This window comes from Hoplias malabaricus, chromosome 17 (genome assembly GCF_029633855.1).
Source record: "Hoplias malabaricus isolate fHopMal1 chromosome 17, fHopMal1.hap1, whole genome shotgun sequence".
Classification (NCBI taxonomy): domain Eukaryota; kingdom Metazoa; phylum Chordata; class Actinopteri; order Characiformes; family Erythrinidae; genus Hoplias; species Hoplias malabaricus.
The window spans coordinates 12,095,620-12,108,666 of NC_089816.1; the positions used below are offsets into that span (position 1 = coordinate 12,095,620).

At 40.6% G+C, this 13,047-nt stretch overlaps 1 protein-coding gene across 1 annotated transcript; it reads left to right on the forward strand.

Annotated features, from left to right (window-relative positions):
• Positions 1-6,230: 6,230 nt before the first annotated feature.
• Positions 6,231-12,847, forward strand: shisa3 (shisa family member 3). The gene is made up of 2 exons (XM_066649660.1): positions 6,231-6,932; positions 9,753-12,847. Exons 1-2 carry the CDS (start codon positions 6,662-6,664, stop codon positions 10,379-10,381), a joined length of 900 nt encoding a protein of 299 aa, XP_066505757.1. The 5' UTR covers positions 6,231-6,661; the 3' UTR covers positions 10,382-12,847.
• Positions 12,848-13,047: the final 200 nt, after the last annotated feature.

Consider the following 13,047-nt stretch of genomic DNA (forward strand, 5'->3'; position numbering starts at 1 on the left):
TCATCAGGGGTTGATCAATCAGTGGTCAGGACCCCCGCTGGCTGGATATTCTTTGGGTGGTTATCATTCTCAGCACTGCAGAGGCACTGACATGGTGTGGTACTGGTTCAAGTACACACTCAGACCCAGCAGTGTTAAACACTCTGTTAAACACCTGCAAATCAGAGGCTGTATGTCATTTTAAGGTGCCCTATGAGAAGATTTTGCATTTGGACATTTGCAACAGAAATGTTAACCACAGTTTTAACTACAGTAAAGTAAATAACTGTAAAAAAAAAAACCATCAAAACTGCATTCATTCATTATCTGTAAGCACTTATCCAGTTCAGGGTCGCAGTGGGTACAGAGCCTACCTGGAATCATTGGGCGCAAGGAAGGAATACACCCTGGAGGGGGCGCCAGTCCTTCACAGGGCAACACACACCTTTACTCACACACTCACACCTACGGACACTTTTGAGTCAACAATCCTCTTACTAGTGTGTATTTGTGGACTGTGAGAGGAAACCAGAGCACCCGGAGGAAACCCACGCGGACACGGGGAGAACACACCAACTCCTCACAGACAGTCACCCGGAGCAGGACTCAAACCCACAACCACCAAGTCCCTGGAGCTGTGTGACTACAAGTTCCACACTTGCTTTAGATCTAGATAAATCTACAGGTGCATGGGCCAACAATGGACAGGCCACAACAGAACTCTTAACATTTTGGGATTACTTGGATTGTGTACCAAAATACAACTAACAGGTAAAGCATTTTAGATGCATTTTAAATTGTCGGCGTCCAAATGAAGAGGGGAGACCAGTCTGTATGCAATGAATTTCTTTATTGAGCGCTCAGGTTCCAGGATGTGGTCTTGGAGACCTAGAAGGTCTCAGAACTCTCAAAGTTCTCAAAGATGTCAAAGGTCTGCATTGAAAACTAGGAGGCATCTACTTAAATACCCAATTCTATTACCTTACATGGAAACAGTCATAAAACAAAGGCAAAGACAGGAACTGAAATAGATTCACCTGTTGTAAGACATATGATGTCTTAGAGTTGACCATATTTGTCTGAATATGTTTAGAGGTTAGGGAGCATGTGACCCTTCAAACTGTGTTAGATGTTAAGAAGAGTGGTTTAATTCAACTAAAGAGAAAAGTAATTAACAACACTATCCAAAGAAAAACATGTATCTCCATTTTGGTTGATTTTTACTTTACTGCAGCATTTGAAACTAGCAGCTGCCCTTCACATTGTGTGAACATTTCACGATGAATGAGCCAATAGAAATGTTCCAAAATGATGTGGAATTTGTTTTTACACTGATTTCCATTTAAAAGTTAAGACGTTTTTTCCTTCTCCTGTAAAGTTAATATTTTGAAGATACGTGTTTTTTCCTTGGACAGTGATCAAATCTATTTTGATTTATACTTAACACCTGAGGTAAGGTTTAATACCTGATTGCCAGGTATCAGCTGGAAGGAGCACCCAGTGGCCGCTGCCTGTGTGTCACTTGCATCTCTCAATGTTCAGTTTGTTATGTGGAAGCTCTCACTGACCAAGCAGTGGCAGCTACCAGTTTGACAGTAGCAGCACTGACCAGCAACTACCAGCTTACACTTACTGGCCGACTGGTGGCTACCACTGACCAACTATGCAGATAAACATACGGACTGCATTGATCTGAAATTGTAGAACTGCATGGCGGAACAAAGAAAGAAGACCTGTGTGCCTAATGAAGTGGCCAACAAGTGTCCTTAACAATAATATTTCACAACTGTAGCATTTTAATTGACATCTTGCACATTACAACTCGACTAGATGAACACGTTTATACTCTAGCAATACTTTTATAAAAGAATATAAAAATTGCCAAAGACCTCCCAGAACACCCAGTTAAAGTCTGAACAAGTGTTAAACTCAATCCAGTGTGCATGATGTAGGCTGGAGTGCCAAAATTTAGGCTACATAATAAGTGTCCTTGTCATACCACAAAGTCTAATGACGAATACTATAAAAATAAACGAATACTGCTACGATAACTAAATGCTGCTGAACACATAGCTATCGTAGACTGATTTTGTACGATCATTAGTTTACTGTGCTGTACTGATGCAAACAGCGAAGCGACCACCAGAGGGCGACAAAGCAACAACAATAGTAGGACTACAATAACACACTGCAGAAAGATCATTTTCTTATTTGTGTTTTCCTGCTGCAGCACAAGGACTACAACTTATGAAGGGCTGGTTATTTATTGAATCATTGGAGGAGGAGTGATGAGAAATAGAGAAATATAGAAAATGTTACACCTAATAGCACATTACGCCATATGTTCATAATATACATGAAAACATTAATATCGGAAATATTATAACCACATACTTGTTTCTACATTCCCTGTCCATTCTCTCAGCTCTACTGACCATACAGGAGCACTTTAGATTTCTACAATAACAGAAAGTAGTCATCCTGTTGCATTGTTGTGTCACTCATTCATTCATTCATTATCTGTAAGCGCTTATCCTATTCAGGGTCACGGTGGGTCCAGAGCCTACCTGGAATCATTGGGCGCAAGGCGGGAATACACCCTGGAGGGGGCGCCAGTCCTTCACAGGGCAACACAGACACACACACACACATTCACTCACACACTCACACCTACGGACACTTTTGAGTCACCAATCCACCTACCAACGTGTGTTTTTGGACTGTGGGAGGAAACCGGAGCACCCGGAGGAAACCCACACGGACACGGGGAGAACACACCAACTCCTCACAGACAGTCACCCGGAGCGGAAATCAAACCCACAACCTCCAGGTCCCTGGAGCTGTGTGACTGCGATACTACCTGCTGCGCCACCGTGCCGCCCTGTTGTGTCACTCTTTCACCTTATTTTTCAGTAGTCAGTACTCCCACATGACCACCATAGGGCAGTGACACTGAGATTTTAAAGCCTTTTGTCATTGCTGCACTGAGGCTGTGTCTGAAGGTAGCAGCATTTATGTCTTGATGCCTGCGCTGTCTTGTACAGTCATATGACTTTCTGTTGTGAAAAGGGCTACGCAAATAAGAATGACTGACGGATTGATTGATAGAATGATTGATTGACCCATGGGATTATGGGAAATGTAAGACAGTGAAGGACACATACATTGCCTCAGTACACTTGACTCAGACATGACTTGCTGCCTTTCTCCCTGGCTGAGAACATTAGAAGAGCCCTGACTTTAGACATTTTAAAATTAAGACTCCTGTTTGCGCAGCCTTACAGCTCAGTTTAAAGTACCCTTCACTTTTTATTCTGTAACAACACTTTAGTTTTTTCTTTCATTGTATCATTTTAATAGTTTAAATCATTTTCATTTACTTTTTATGTACATTATTTATTGCACTATTTTAATTATTTTAAATAACTTTTATGATTTTTATTCTATCTCTAAATTTAATTTTTTACTGTTTCATTTGACTCTGTAAAGCACTTTGAGTTGCACTTGTATGAAAGGTGCTTTATAAATAAATTTGCCTTGCCTCAAAATACTGCCTCAGCAGACAGCAGTAAATCATTATGTTTCAGACACAGTCAGTGATTGTGGGAGCAGTCACATGGAAGAGGTGCAAGAGGAGCAAAACTAAGCAACATGGAGCGCCAGGTCTACCCCAGAGAAAGGGAAAGTGTGATTTGGTGCTACATGTGTTTCTCAATGCCTTGCGACAGGAGGCCCTCCAGCATCAAGTGTGACTGACTGTGCCAAAGATGCTTGAGCAGGCATTTGTACAACCCCGATTCCACTGAAGCTGGGACGTTGAGTAAAACATAAATAAAAACAGAAAAGTGATGTGCAAATGTTTTCAGTCTATATTCAATTGAATTCACTACAAAGAGATGACATTTAATGTTCAAACGGATAAACTTAATTGTTTTTTTTTGCAAATATTCACTCATTTTGAATTTGAGGCCTGAAACATGTTCCAAAAAAGTAGGGACAGGGAGATGTTTACCACTGTGTTACATCACCTTTCCTTTTAACAACACTCAATAAGCATTTGGGAACTGAGGACACTGATTGCTGAAGCTTTGTAGGTGGAATTCTTTCCCATTCTTGCTTGATGTACAACTAAAGTTGCTCAACAGTCCAGGGTCTCTGTTGTCGTATATTGGCAGCATGTTTCTCCAAAACCTGTATGTACGTTTCAGTATTAATGATGCCTTCACAGATGTGCAAGTTATCCATGCCATGGGCCCTAACACACCCCCATACCATCAGAGATTTTGGCTTTTGAACTTTGCGCTGATAACAGTCTGGACAGCCCATGATTTCCAAAATAAATTTGAACGCAGTTGTTCACAAAATGGTGAACCTCGCACCATCCTTGCTTGTGAAAGTCTGAGTCCTTCGGGAATGCTCCCTTTATACCCAATTATGACACTCACCTGTTTCCAATTAACCTGTTCACCTGTGGAATGTTCCAAACAGGTGTATTTTGAGCTTTTCTCAACTTTCCCAGTCTTTTGTTGCCCCTGTCCCAGCTCTTTTGAAATGTGTTGCAGGCTGCAAATTCAAAATGAGTGAATATTTGCAAATAAAGAAAAACAAACAAACAAACAAACAAACAAAAATAATAATAAAGTTTATCCATTTGAACATTAAGTATATTGTCGTTGTAGTGTATTCAATTGTATATAGGTTGAAAATGATTTGCAAATCATCATATTCTGTTTTTATTTATTTTTTACACAACGTCCCAACTTCACTGGAATTGGGGTTGTAGATCAGGAATGTGTGGTGCTCATCCTGTGCAGGGTCATCATGTTGAATTGCCCTAGGTTGCATAGTCGGGGAGACTGCACACTGTGTGGACTGTTTGTTTTAACATTCTTTGTTGCATATGTGTGTTAATCACTGGACTGATTTTGAATTGCCATTCCCAGTAAAAGCATTCTGCATGAGTATGTTGTCCTCACATGCTGCAGTGCCTTTGCTGCAATATTTTGACACAGTAATACATGGTTTGATATGCAGCCTAAATGTCAACAGGAAGCAGGAGATAGACTGACCAGTCAGTGGAAGCTTTCACTGACATTATAACTGACCACAGGCCTGCACTAATGAGCTGATTGGTTCTTGACAAAAATCAAGTATGTAAAGAAGCTGTGTTGGGGTGTGTTGGGTCTGTGACTAAGAACAATGGATGGAAACTCCCCATTGAAAAAAAATGCAGAAATAGTCTTAAATTAAAACAAATGATGACTATTTTGGTTTCTCAGTACAGACAGAAGGACGTGTTTCCATGTTGACATATTTTTGTTAATGTATACGAAAAATGAATCTTAATGTCCAGCGCTACAGAAATACACAGATGAAAAATGATTCCTGGCGGAAAGTTTTAGAGTCTCACGTCGCTAAGCGACTCAGAGAGGCGTTACCCCCCGCCCCCCGCCACCACCCCGTTTTCCGAGTCAATCCCAGCGCAGGAGGCAGGGCCTACTGTGTCTGAAAACGGGTGAGGAAAAAAAGGCCTCTTTAACTACGTCGCCTAGCAACGAGCGATGCTCATGTCGGACTCATCAATTTCTTTAACTTCTGAGCTGTGTTCTTAACGGCTCCTTCCACACTATTCCATACATTCACTATGTAGTGCACTGAATTCAGGAGGGCAGTGAATGATTTCGGACACAACCTCACGCAGGCATTTTAACTGACATTACTCAAAGTGCAATATCACATATGGAGCTGAATTCAGGATGGTAGTGAACTACATGCGGGTTTTTACCAAACAAAGAATACAGGTATCTTACATCCACTGATGTACATGGGCCGTACACTACTTGTTGCAGTGTTTGTACTGTTTGAGCGCACTGAAAATGGTCTGTACTTTTTGACGCTATTATCAGACTACTTTACAAAATGGTGGAACGCCAAAATAGTGCACTGTAAAGTGAATCGCTTAGTTGCAGACACAGCACTGGACATGCAGTATTTAATAAATATGTGTACTGTCTGGTTGTGGTAAGTATAGTATCATATCCCCTTTTCCATATCTGTTGGCTGATTTTCCACTGAAAGCAGCACCATGTTTACCGGGGAGACAAGTTTGTGGTAGTTCTAAAGGGAAAGGCGGGGCTTTTGCTGAAAAGGGGTGGGAAATAAAGGCTCCAGAGCTCCCACGCGATGACGAACCCGCAGAACACACAAAAGCCACAGAACCGGAGAACGAGCACAGTCCAGCTGCAGCGAGCCGGAGAGCAGAGTGGTTTATACTCACTGGAAAAGTTCTGGAGCTGGAAACGGGTTAGGTTTGCGGTTAACTCGGACTGTGATGCATTTCGGAGCCTAAAACTGACCCACAGCAGATCATGAACCACTAAAGAGACTTGGACTTTAAGACCGAGGCCGCTAAAAATCACCATTATTATTTGTTCTTTTCTTTTTATTCGTTTTTTTTTTCAACCTGTTCGGACCCATTTTTAGTTTGATGCTTTTCCCCGTCTGTTTCGCGCAGCGGTGTGTTTCCATTCCCCGCGCGGCGGCCGGAGCTCGAGGCTGAAGTCTGGTGAAGGGGTTTCTTGACTGCGCGTTGCAGCCGAGGATGTAAAAGAGACAGACACCACGGTGCACCGCTCTGCGCGTGTTTAGTAACTCGACCTACTGTGTTATTATTACATCAGTGATGTCTCTCGTGCTGCAGTGTCTCGTGCTGGGCTCCGTGTGCTGGACCCTCGGTGTGTCCGGCGCGCGCGGGGAGTTCTGTCACGGCTGGCTGGACTCCAGCGGAGTTTACCACGAGGGCTTTCAGTGCCCCGAGCAGATGGACACGGCAGCCGCGCGCGTGTGCTGCGGGACGTGCGCGCTCAGATACTGCTGCGCTGCCGCGGGAGCGCGCCTAGACCAAGGCGCGTGCACGAACGACCGCGAGGTCGAGAACAGCGGATACACAGCACGTAAGAGACGTAAACTATTAAAGTCACGTGAAAACGGTTGGAATATCTCCAACATCTCTGTTGACATGAGTTTTGTTGATGTAAAGAAGTTAACACAGAGCACACCTCTCCACACCGGAATAGACAACACAACCCACTGTTTATTGGCTCAGTGTAACATACTGGAAATATATACTTCTGTTTCAGTGGAAGAATGAATCAGAGCAAAAGCAGCAATATTTTCAGGTTAAAAACCTCTGGAATTTCTCAGAATCTACTCAGAAAAAGAGTCAGAGCTGTCAGTGCTGTAGCTACCCGCAGGACCTCGGAAACACAGTATTCTGACACATTTATATATTTAAGTTACATTTACTAAAGTTTTTAACCGTTAGTCTATGAAAAAGTTTATGAAAAATCATCTCCTCTGAGAAAGTTGATGCAGTAAAATTAATAATAAAAAAAAGTTCATCCTGAACCTTTGAGAGAACCCAGTAAACAAGGAATGTCCCTGGACGTTCAAAATAGGTCTAAAAGTAGTCTGTCCGTCAAGGACATATTTTAAACGTCAATGGACGTCCAAAATCCATCTTAATAAGTTAGTTAAGTGGTGACCAATCGATAACGTCAGTGGACGTCCAAAACGCGTTTTATACAAGTAATTTATTTCGTCGTCTTTTCAATGTCTGTGTTTGAACGTCTTTTGAACTTTCATTTTCAACCTTAAGAGAACGTTGTTTAGACGGCAGTCATTACGTTATTTCAACGGCTAATTGTTTACTGGGTATATTTACATCGTTTCAGTTTTGTGAACGGGGCTTCTGAACAAAGTGAGAGGAGAATAGGTGCTGAACCAACAAAACGAAAAAGGAACACAACCACAAAATTAATTTGGAGCAGATAAAATAATCTCACCGATAAACAGCAGCAGACGGAGCACGTTCTTCAGAAAATGTGCTGAAAAACGCTTGGTTCAGAGAGGAACCATGGGTTCCTCTTCAGCTCAATATTCAACATTATCACAACTGTTTTTTAATATTTTAATCATATTTTAAAATAGTTATATTTTATAATCCATTGTTTTTAACATTTAAAAGACAACTTCGAAAAAAAATGATAAATCCTTGTATTTTAAACTTTTTAAACATTCCTTGCTAAAATAAAGACAATGTGGTGTCATTTATAGAAACAGAGATAGGAAATAACTTTTTAAACGGTGCAGTGCAGTTTAGAAACATTGAGATCCTATGCACAGAGGACTGGGCTTTATTCAGAATTCAGCACATGTGCAGAATTAATACTCATTATATCATTATCATAATTAAGTCATTTTAAACAGGCAGTGGACAAAACGTTCACCACCACTGACCTCGTGCTAAGTGCAGGCCTGTTAAAGTTTTTTTTACATTTTTTTCTGTATGTATTATTAAAAAATAAAAAGAAATGTGCACATATCTCTTTAGCTTACTGTTAAATGTTAAGAACAAACAAAAGACTAAACCATATGACTAGCCTCAAAAACTCATAAAGTACATTAATTCATTACGTATTGTCAAGTGGTGTTAAGTAGCTTGTAAATTGGAATAGATTTAAACATTTCACACACAACAGACTTGAGTAAATTCTAATTAAGTGAACTGATCAGTTTTAGCATGGTTATGTGTAGCTATGGATGATACAGAAAAAAAACACCTTTTTGGCTTTTTTGAGCTTATTAGGTTTTCTACTGGGTCTCGGGAAGACATTCAGCAGCAGGGATAAAAATCACTGAATATTATAGCCACCACTAACAAGGTTAAGCATTGAACGTGTATTGAAAATGCACATTACTGTAAAATGAGATGACAGTGGATCAACTGGACTGCTTCTCATTAACACTTATCTATGAGAATCAAAATCAGAGTTCTAATATGTTAGTATATCAGAATGTACTATATCAGCTAAATGAGTATCAGATATAAGACCATTTTAGGAACTTATTCACTTTTCACTTTAAATAAAGCTCTGAAAGGTCCAGCTCATAACTCATCAATCTGCCCTGTCCCTTCAGTCTCAGAGCAGATTAGAGCCCAGAACTCCACACCGACCCTCAGTGATACCAGACACTGGGACATAAACAAAAGGAGAGACAGAGGGAGAGATTCTGTTTGTTCTGGCGAGTCTTGTGCAGTAACCAAACTCCAGTCTGGGTCCTGGGCCTAAAGCAGAACATTATTCCCTCTGTATTAATGTAAACACTTCAGCAAAATGTCTGACAGATGAGTTAATAATATCTTCAAAAAACTGGCACCAATTCAAGCCCCATAAAGGGGTAATGAACACAGTTTATTGGTATGTATTAAAAAATGATAACATTGAAGTCTTTCTCTGGTATCACACACATTTTAGTCCCCCAAGCTACAAACTGTGTAAAGGTACTCTCCAAGGCATGGGGCCCTAAAGCTGTGTTCCTTCATTGAGTTTTACACGTTCCTCAATATATCACCTTTTAAATGATCCTGTTTTATAATTTAATATACCATTTCAAAATACCCATCATTTATATAAATTGAGATATTTTAAGAATTACCTATATATATATATACATATATTATCTAGATTAATATGCACGTCAATTAATAACAAATTATATTTTTTGTTTTTGCATTTTGAAATGTTGGAGTCTTCATTTTTTTTAAATTTATTTTAAAAATGCCTTCTAATTTTAAAAGCTTATTTCAGACCCACAAGTGTTAATTTGTTTTTTCAAAGAGGACAGATATACAAAAATACCTGTGTTTTTTTCCCCCATGTGAAACTACATTGAAATTTTTAACTCTATTTTTTTCTCTTCTTCTTTCTCAGAACCTATCTACATGCCGTTCCTGATGGTGGGCTCCATCTTTGTGGCATTTGTAGTGGTTGCCTCTTTAGTGGCTGTGTACTGCTGCACATGTTTGAGGCCCAAGCAGCCAGCTCAGCAGCCCATGCGTTTCTCTCTGCGGAGCTGCCAGGGCGAGACCATCCCCATGATCCTGACCCCCGGAGCAACGGTGGCGAGTAGCATGCGTACACCCTCGCGCCAATCCAGCACGGCCACCACCAGTTCTAGCAGCGCAGGAGGAGGCAGCTCACTGCGGCGCTTCTCACTGACCAGAGCTGAGCCCGGCCTCCAGCAGAATCCCCAGCAGCAGATCCTGTTGACCTCGTCCTCGTCCACCGTCACAGCCACCTCCCTGACCTCAGCGCAGCCAATACTGTCCCCACCCCCTCCACCACCTTACTTCTCTCCACAGTGCTTACAGACCAGCATCTCACACGCCCACACACACTCTCACCCACACTCACAATCGCACACACACTCACATGGCCACGGGCAGCTACAGCAGCATCACCAGGACTCCAGCTTCATCCTGTCCCAGCAGTACTTCTTTCCCCTGCAGCAGGAACCCTTCAGCGGGAGCAAGAACTTTGCTGATTTCAGTCAGAGTTGAACCAGAGCTGGGGTCCAGCTCCACTGTGAACAGAAACGAGCTGGACACTGGATTGTCCCTCTTTCAGCCAGTGCCTGGATTCAATTAAAATGCACCACGATGCTTCTTTCAGCAGTTCAAATATGCATCAGAATTATGGATCAAAAGAAAAGTGGTGACCCAACTGACCTGTGTTTCACCTACAAATAAGTTCTTTTTGTTGCACTTGTTGCAAGGTTGGACAGGTTTTACAGAAAATTGGCAAGTCTTCTATTCAATCTAATGAGGAAGTATAGGATGAAACAGGTTTTTGCCAATTTTCTGTAAATCAAGTCAAACCTCGACTCAGTTACAGGGAAAGAATGCATTTGTTGGAGGAGCGTAGATGGGTCAGCTGTTGACACGTCAGTAACTGAATCGCCACTTTTACCCCGTTACAGGATTTAAAGCTTTGCAGACTTCGACGACTGCCAGCCAACACAGAGCGATGCTTCCTTTGGCAAATAACAGTGTCGCTCTCTCACGCATCGGGACTTGAAGAAAAACGATGATGTGATTGTTGTTGACAGATCTGCTGAGAGCTGCTGAAATGGGCGGGACACAGAGAACTCAACACAGTTGATTTTTGGCTTCAGTCTAGAAGACCAGCTAACACTCCTGTCCGGTGCCAATTTTAAGTACACAGAACCCTTTTGCACCTCTTAATAACTTGTAGTAAATCAATGCACTTTCATGTGTTTTATATAGGCCTAAAATGTTTTCTATCTTATGTGTCAGAATGCAAAGTCTTTTGCCATTGTTGGGAAAGTTAGAAAAGACTGAAGAAAGAATGTAAGAGTAAAGAAGAAGATGGTCTGGACAATTATTTTCTTTGAATCTGAATGAAAAGGAAGCCAGGGATCAAATTCTCTTGACAATCGAAGGGGAAGTAGAAGTGAGCAGGGCTTTGTGGGAAAGAGGACCAGTTTTGTTTGGGTGGGGTGGGGACAGTAGGAGTGTTGTTATGCTACATAAGATTTCACATTTGCGTAAATTACGACATATTTTACATGATATTACATTTGTATATTTGCTCTGTCAAATAACTACTAATGTTGAGCCATATTTCCTAACCTTCCTCACTCAACTTCAACTAAGACACACAGCTACCTCTGGGATGGCTTTTTTTTTTGGAGTTTGGAGAACTGTCTCCTACTGTTTATTTTTCCATGACCTAGTTTGGGTTTTTATTTCATTTAGCATAATTCATAGAAAATGGAATAACTGCCATAATTGCTATGGTTTCATGTTACATTAACAGCTCATGTGTTACTGAAATATCTGACCAGCTGGAGCAGTGTGATGAGCCAGAGAACAGTTTGCAGCTTGTACACTTGCACACCACAGTTGGGTATTTAAGCACTATTTTCTGCAGTGTTTCCAATAAAAGTCAATGACATTCCGTTAAAGGCCATGGTTATATTATTTCACATCAGTGCAAACAACAGTCGCTTTTTGTCCGCCAATTGTCAATGGATTAACATTAGAAAACATGAATATATCTAAGTATGAATGATCCAGTCAGAATCATTTTGGAATCATATGTGCAGAACAGCATAAAAAATATTATCACTGTAAAAATGTTCAGGTTTGAGAGAAACCTCTGACCAATATTTGATGATTCACTGTAGGAGAGGATCAAGTCAGAATTTATCAGTGATTATAACAGGAAATGTCTCACACCTTTAATGATTACTAAGTTAAAAATAATATTCTAATGGATGAAATATATTTTATGATCAAGTCCAAGGTTTTCAATAAGGTTTAGACATTTTAAGAAGTCATACATACACGGCCCTGGCACTTCTTTCAGATCTATTTTATCTGTTTAGTTTGTCCTCTTGGCTCATAGATAAAATGGCTGTATTTTGTGGTGTATTCACGGCAACACCTGCTTTTTTTAAACACTATTGTAAAGAAACCTATCCATAATAAATCTCTGGTATAGAACACTTCATAAAACTATCCTAAATGACTTTTTAGATTGTCATCATAGAATAATGCAAATATCTGTGGAATTTCCCTTTAGTACAAAGCTGAAGAAACAGAATGATGGGATGGAAGGTGTGGGAAAGTCAAGTGAACAAGACTTACAGATTTACAGCAGAATCTCCAAACAGGAATAAATTGTTTTTAAAGCACTACTAAGAAAACAGCTTGGCCAGCCCCAGATGACCCCAGCGGGAGCTGAAACGGTCAGTAAAAACCAGAAATCTGATCATCAGATGGCATCTGTTTATTATGCGTGAAGTAGGCTGATGTGCTCAGAGTCTTCTCCACCTTTTCCTGTTTGGCTTCTCATAGCAGTGTGTTTGTGTGTGTGTGTATATATGGGTATGTGCGTGTCCTATTCTCTGTCACCTCAAGGGAAATGTGACCTATTGCGCCAAATGGGTTTTGAAGCAACAAGTTACAATTTACAGGTTTACAGATAAACAGTTTCATTTATTAGCCTTTAGACTTACAGTTAATGTATGTATTTGTATTAGGAGGCCAAATAAACACATTGAAAAATAAAAGTTTCTGTTATACTGAATGATTATGCATAATAACTCCATGAATTCTTGTAATTACTTGTGTGATGGAAATGTTTTTCATTTTCACTGCAGTATGTAATACGTGCAGATCCCTCAGGACTGTGTTTAGAT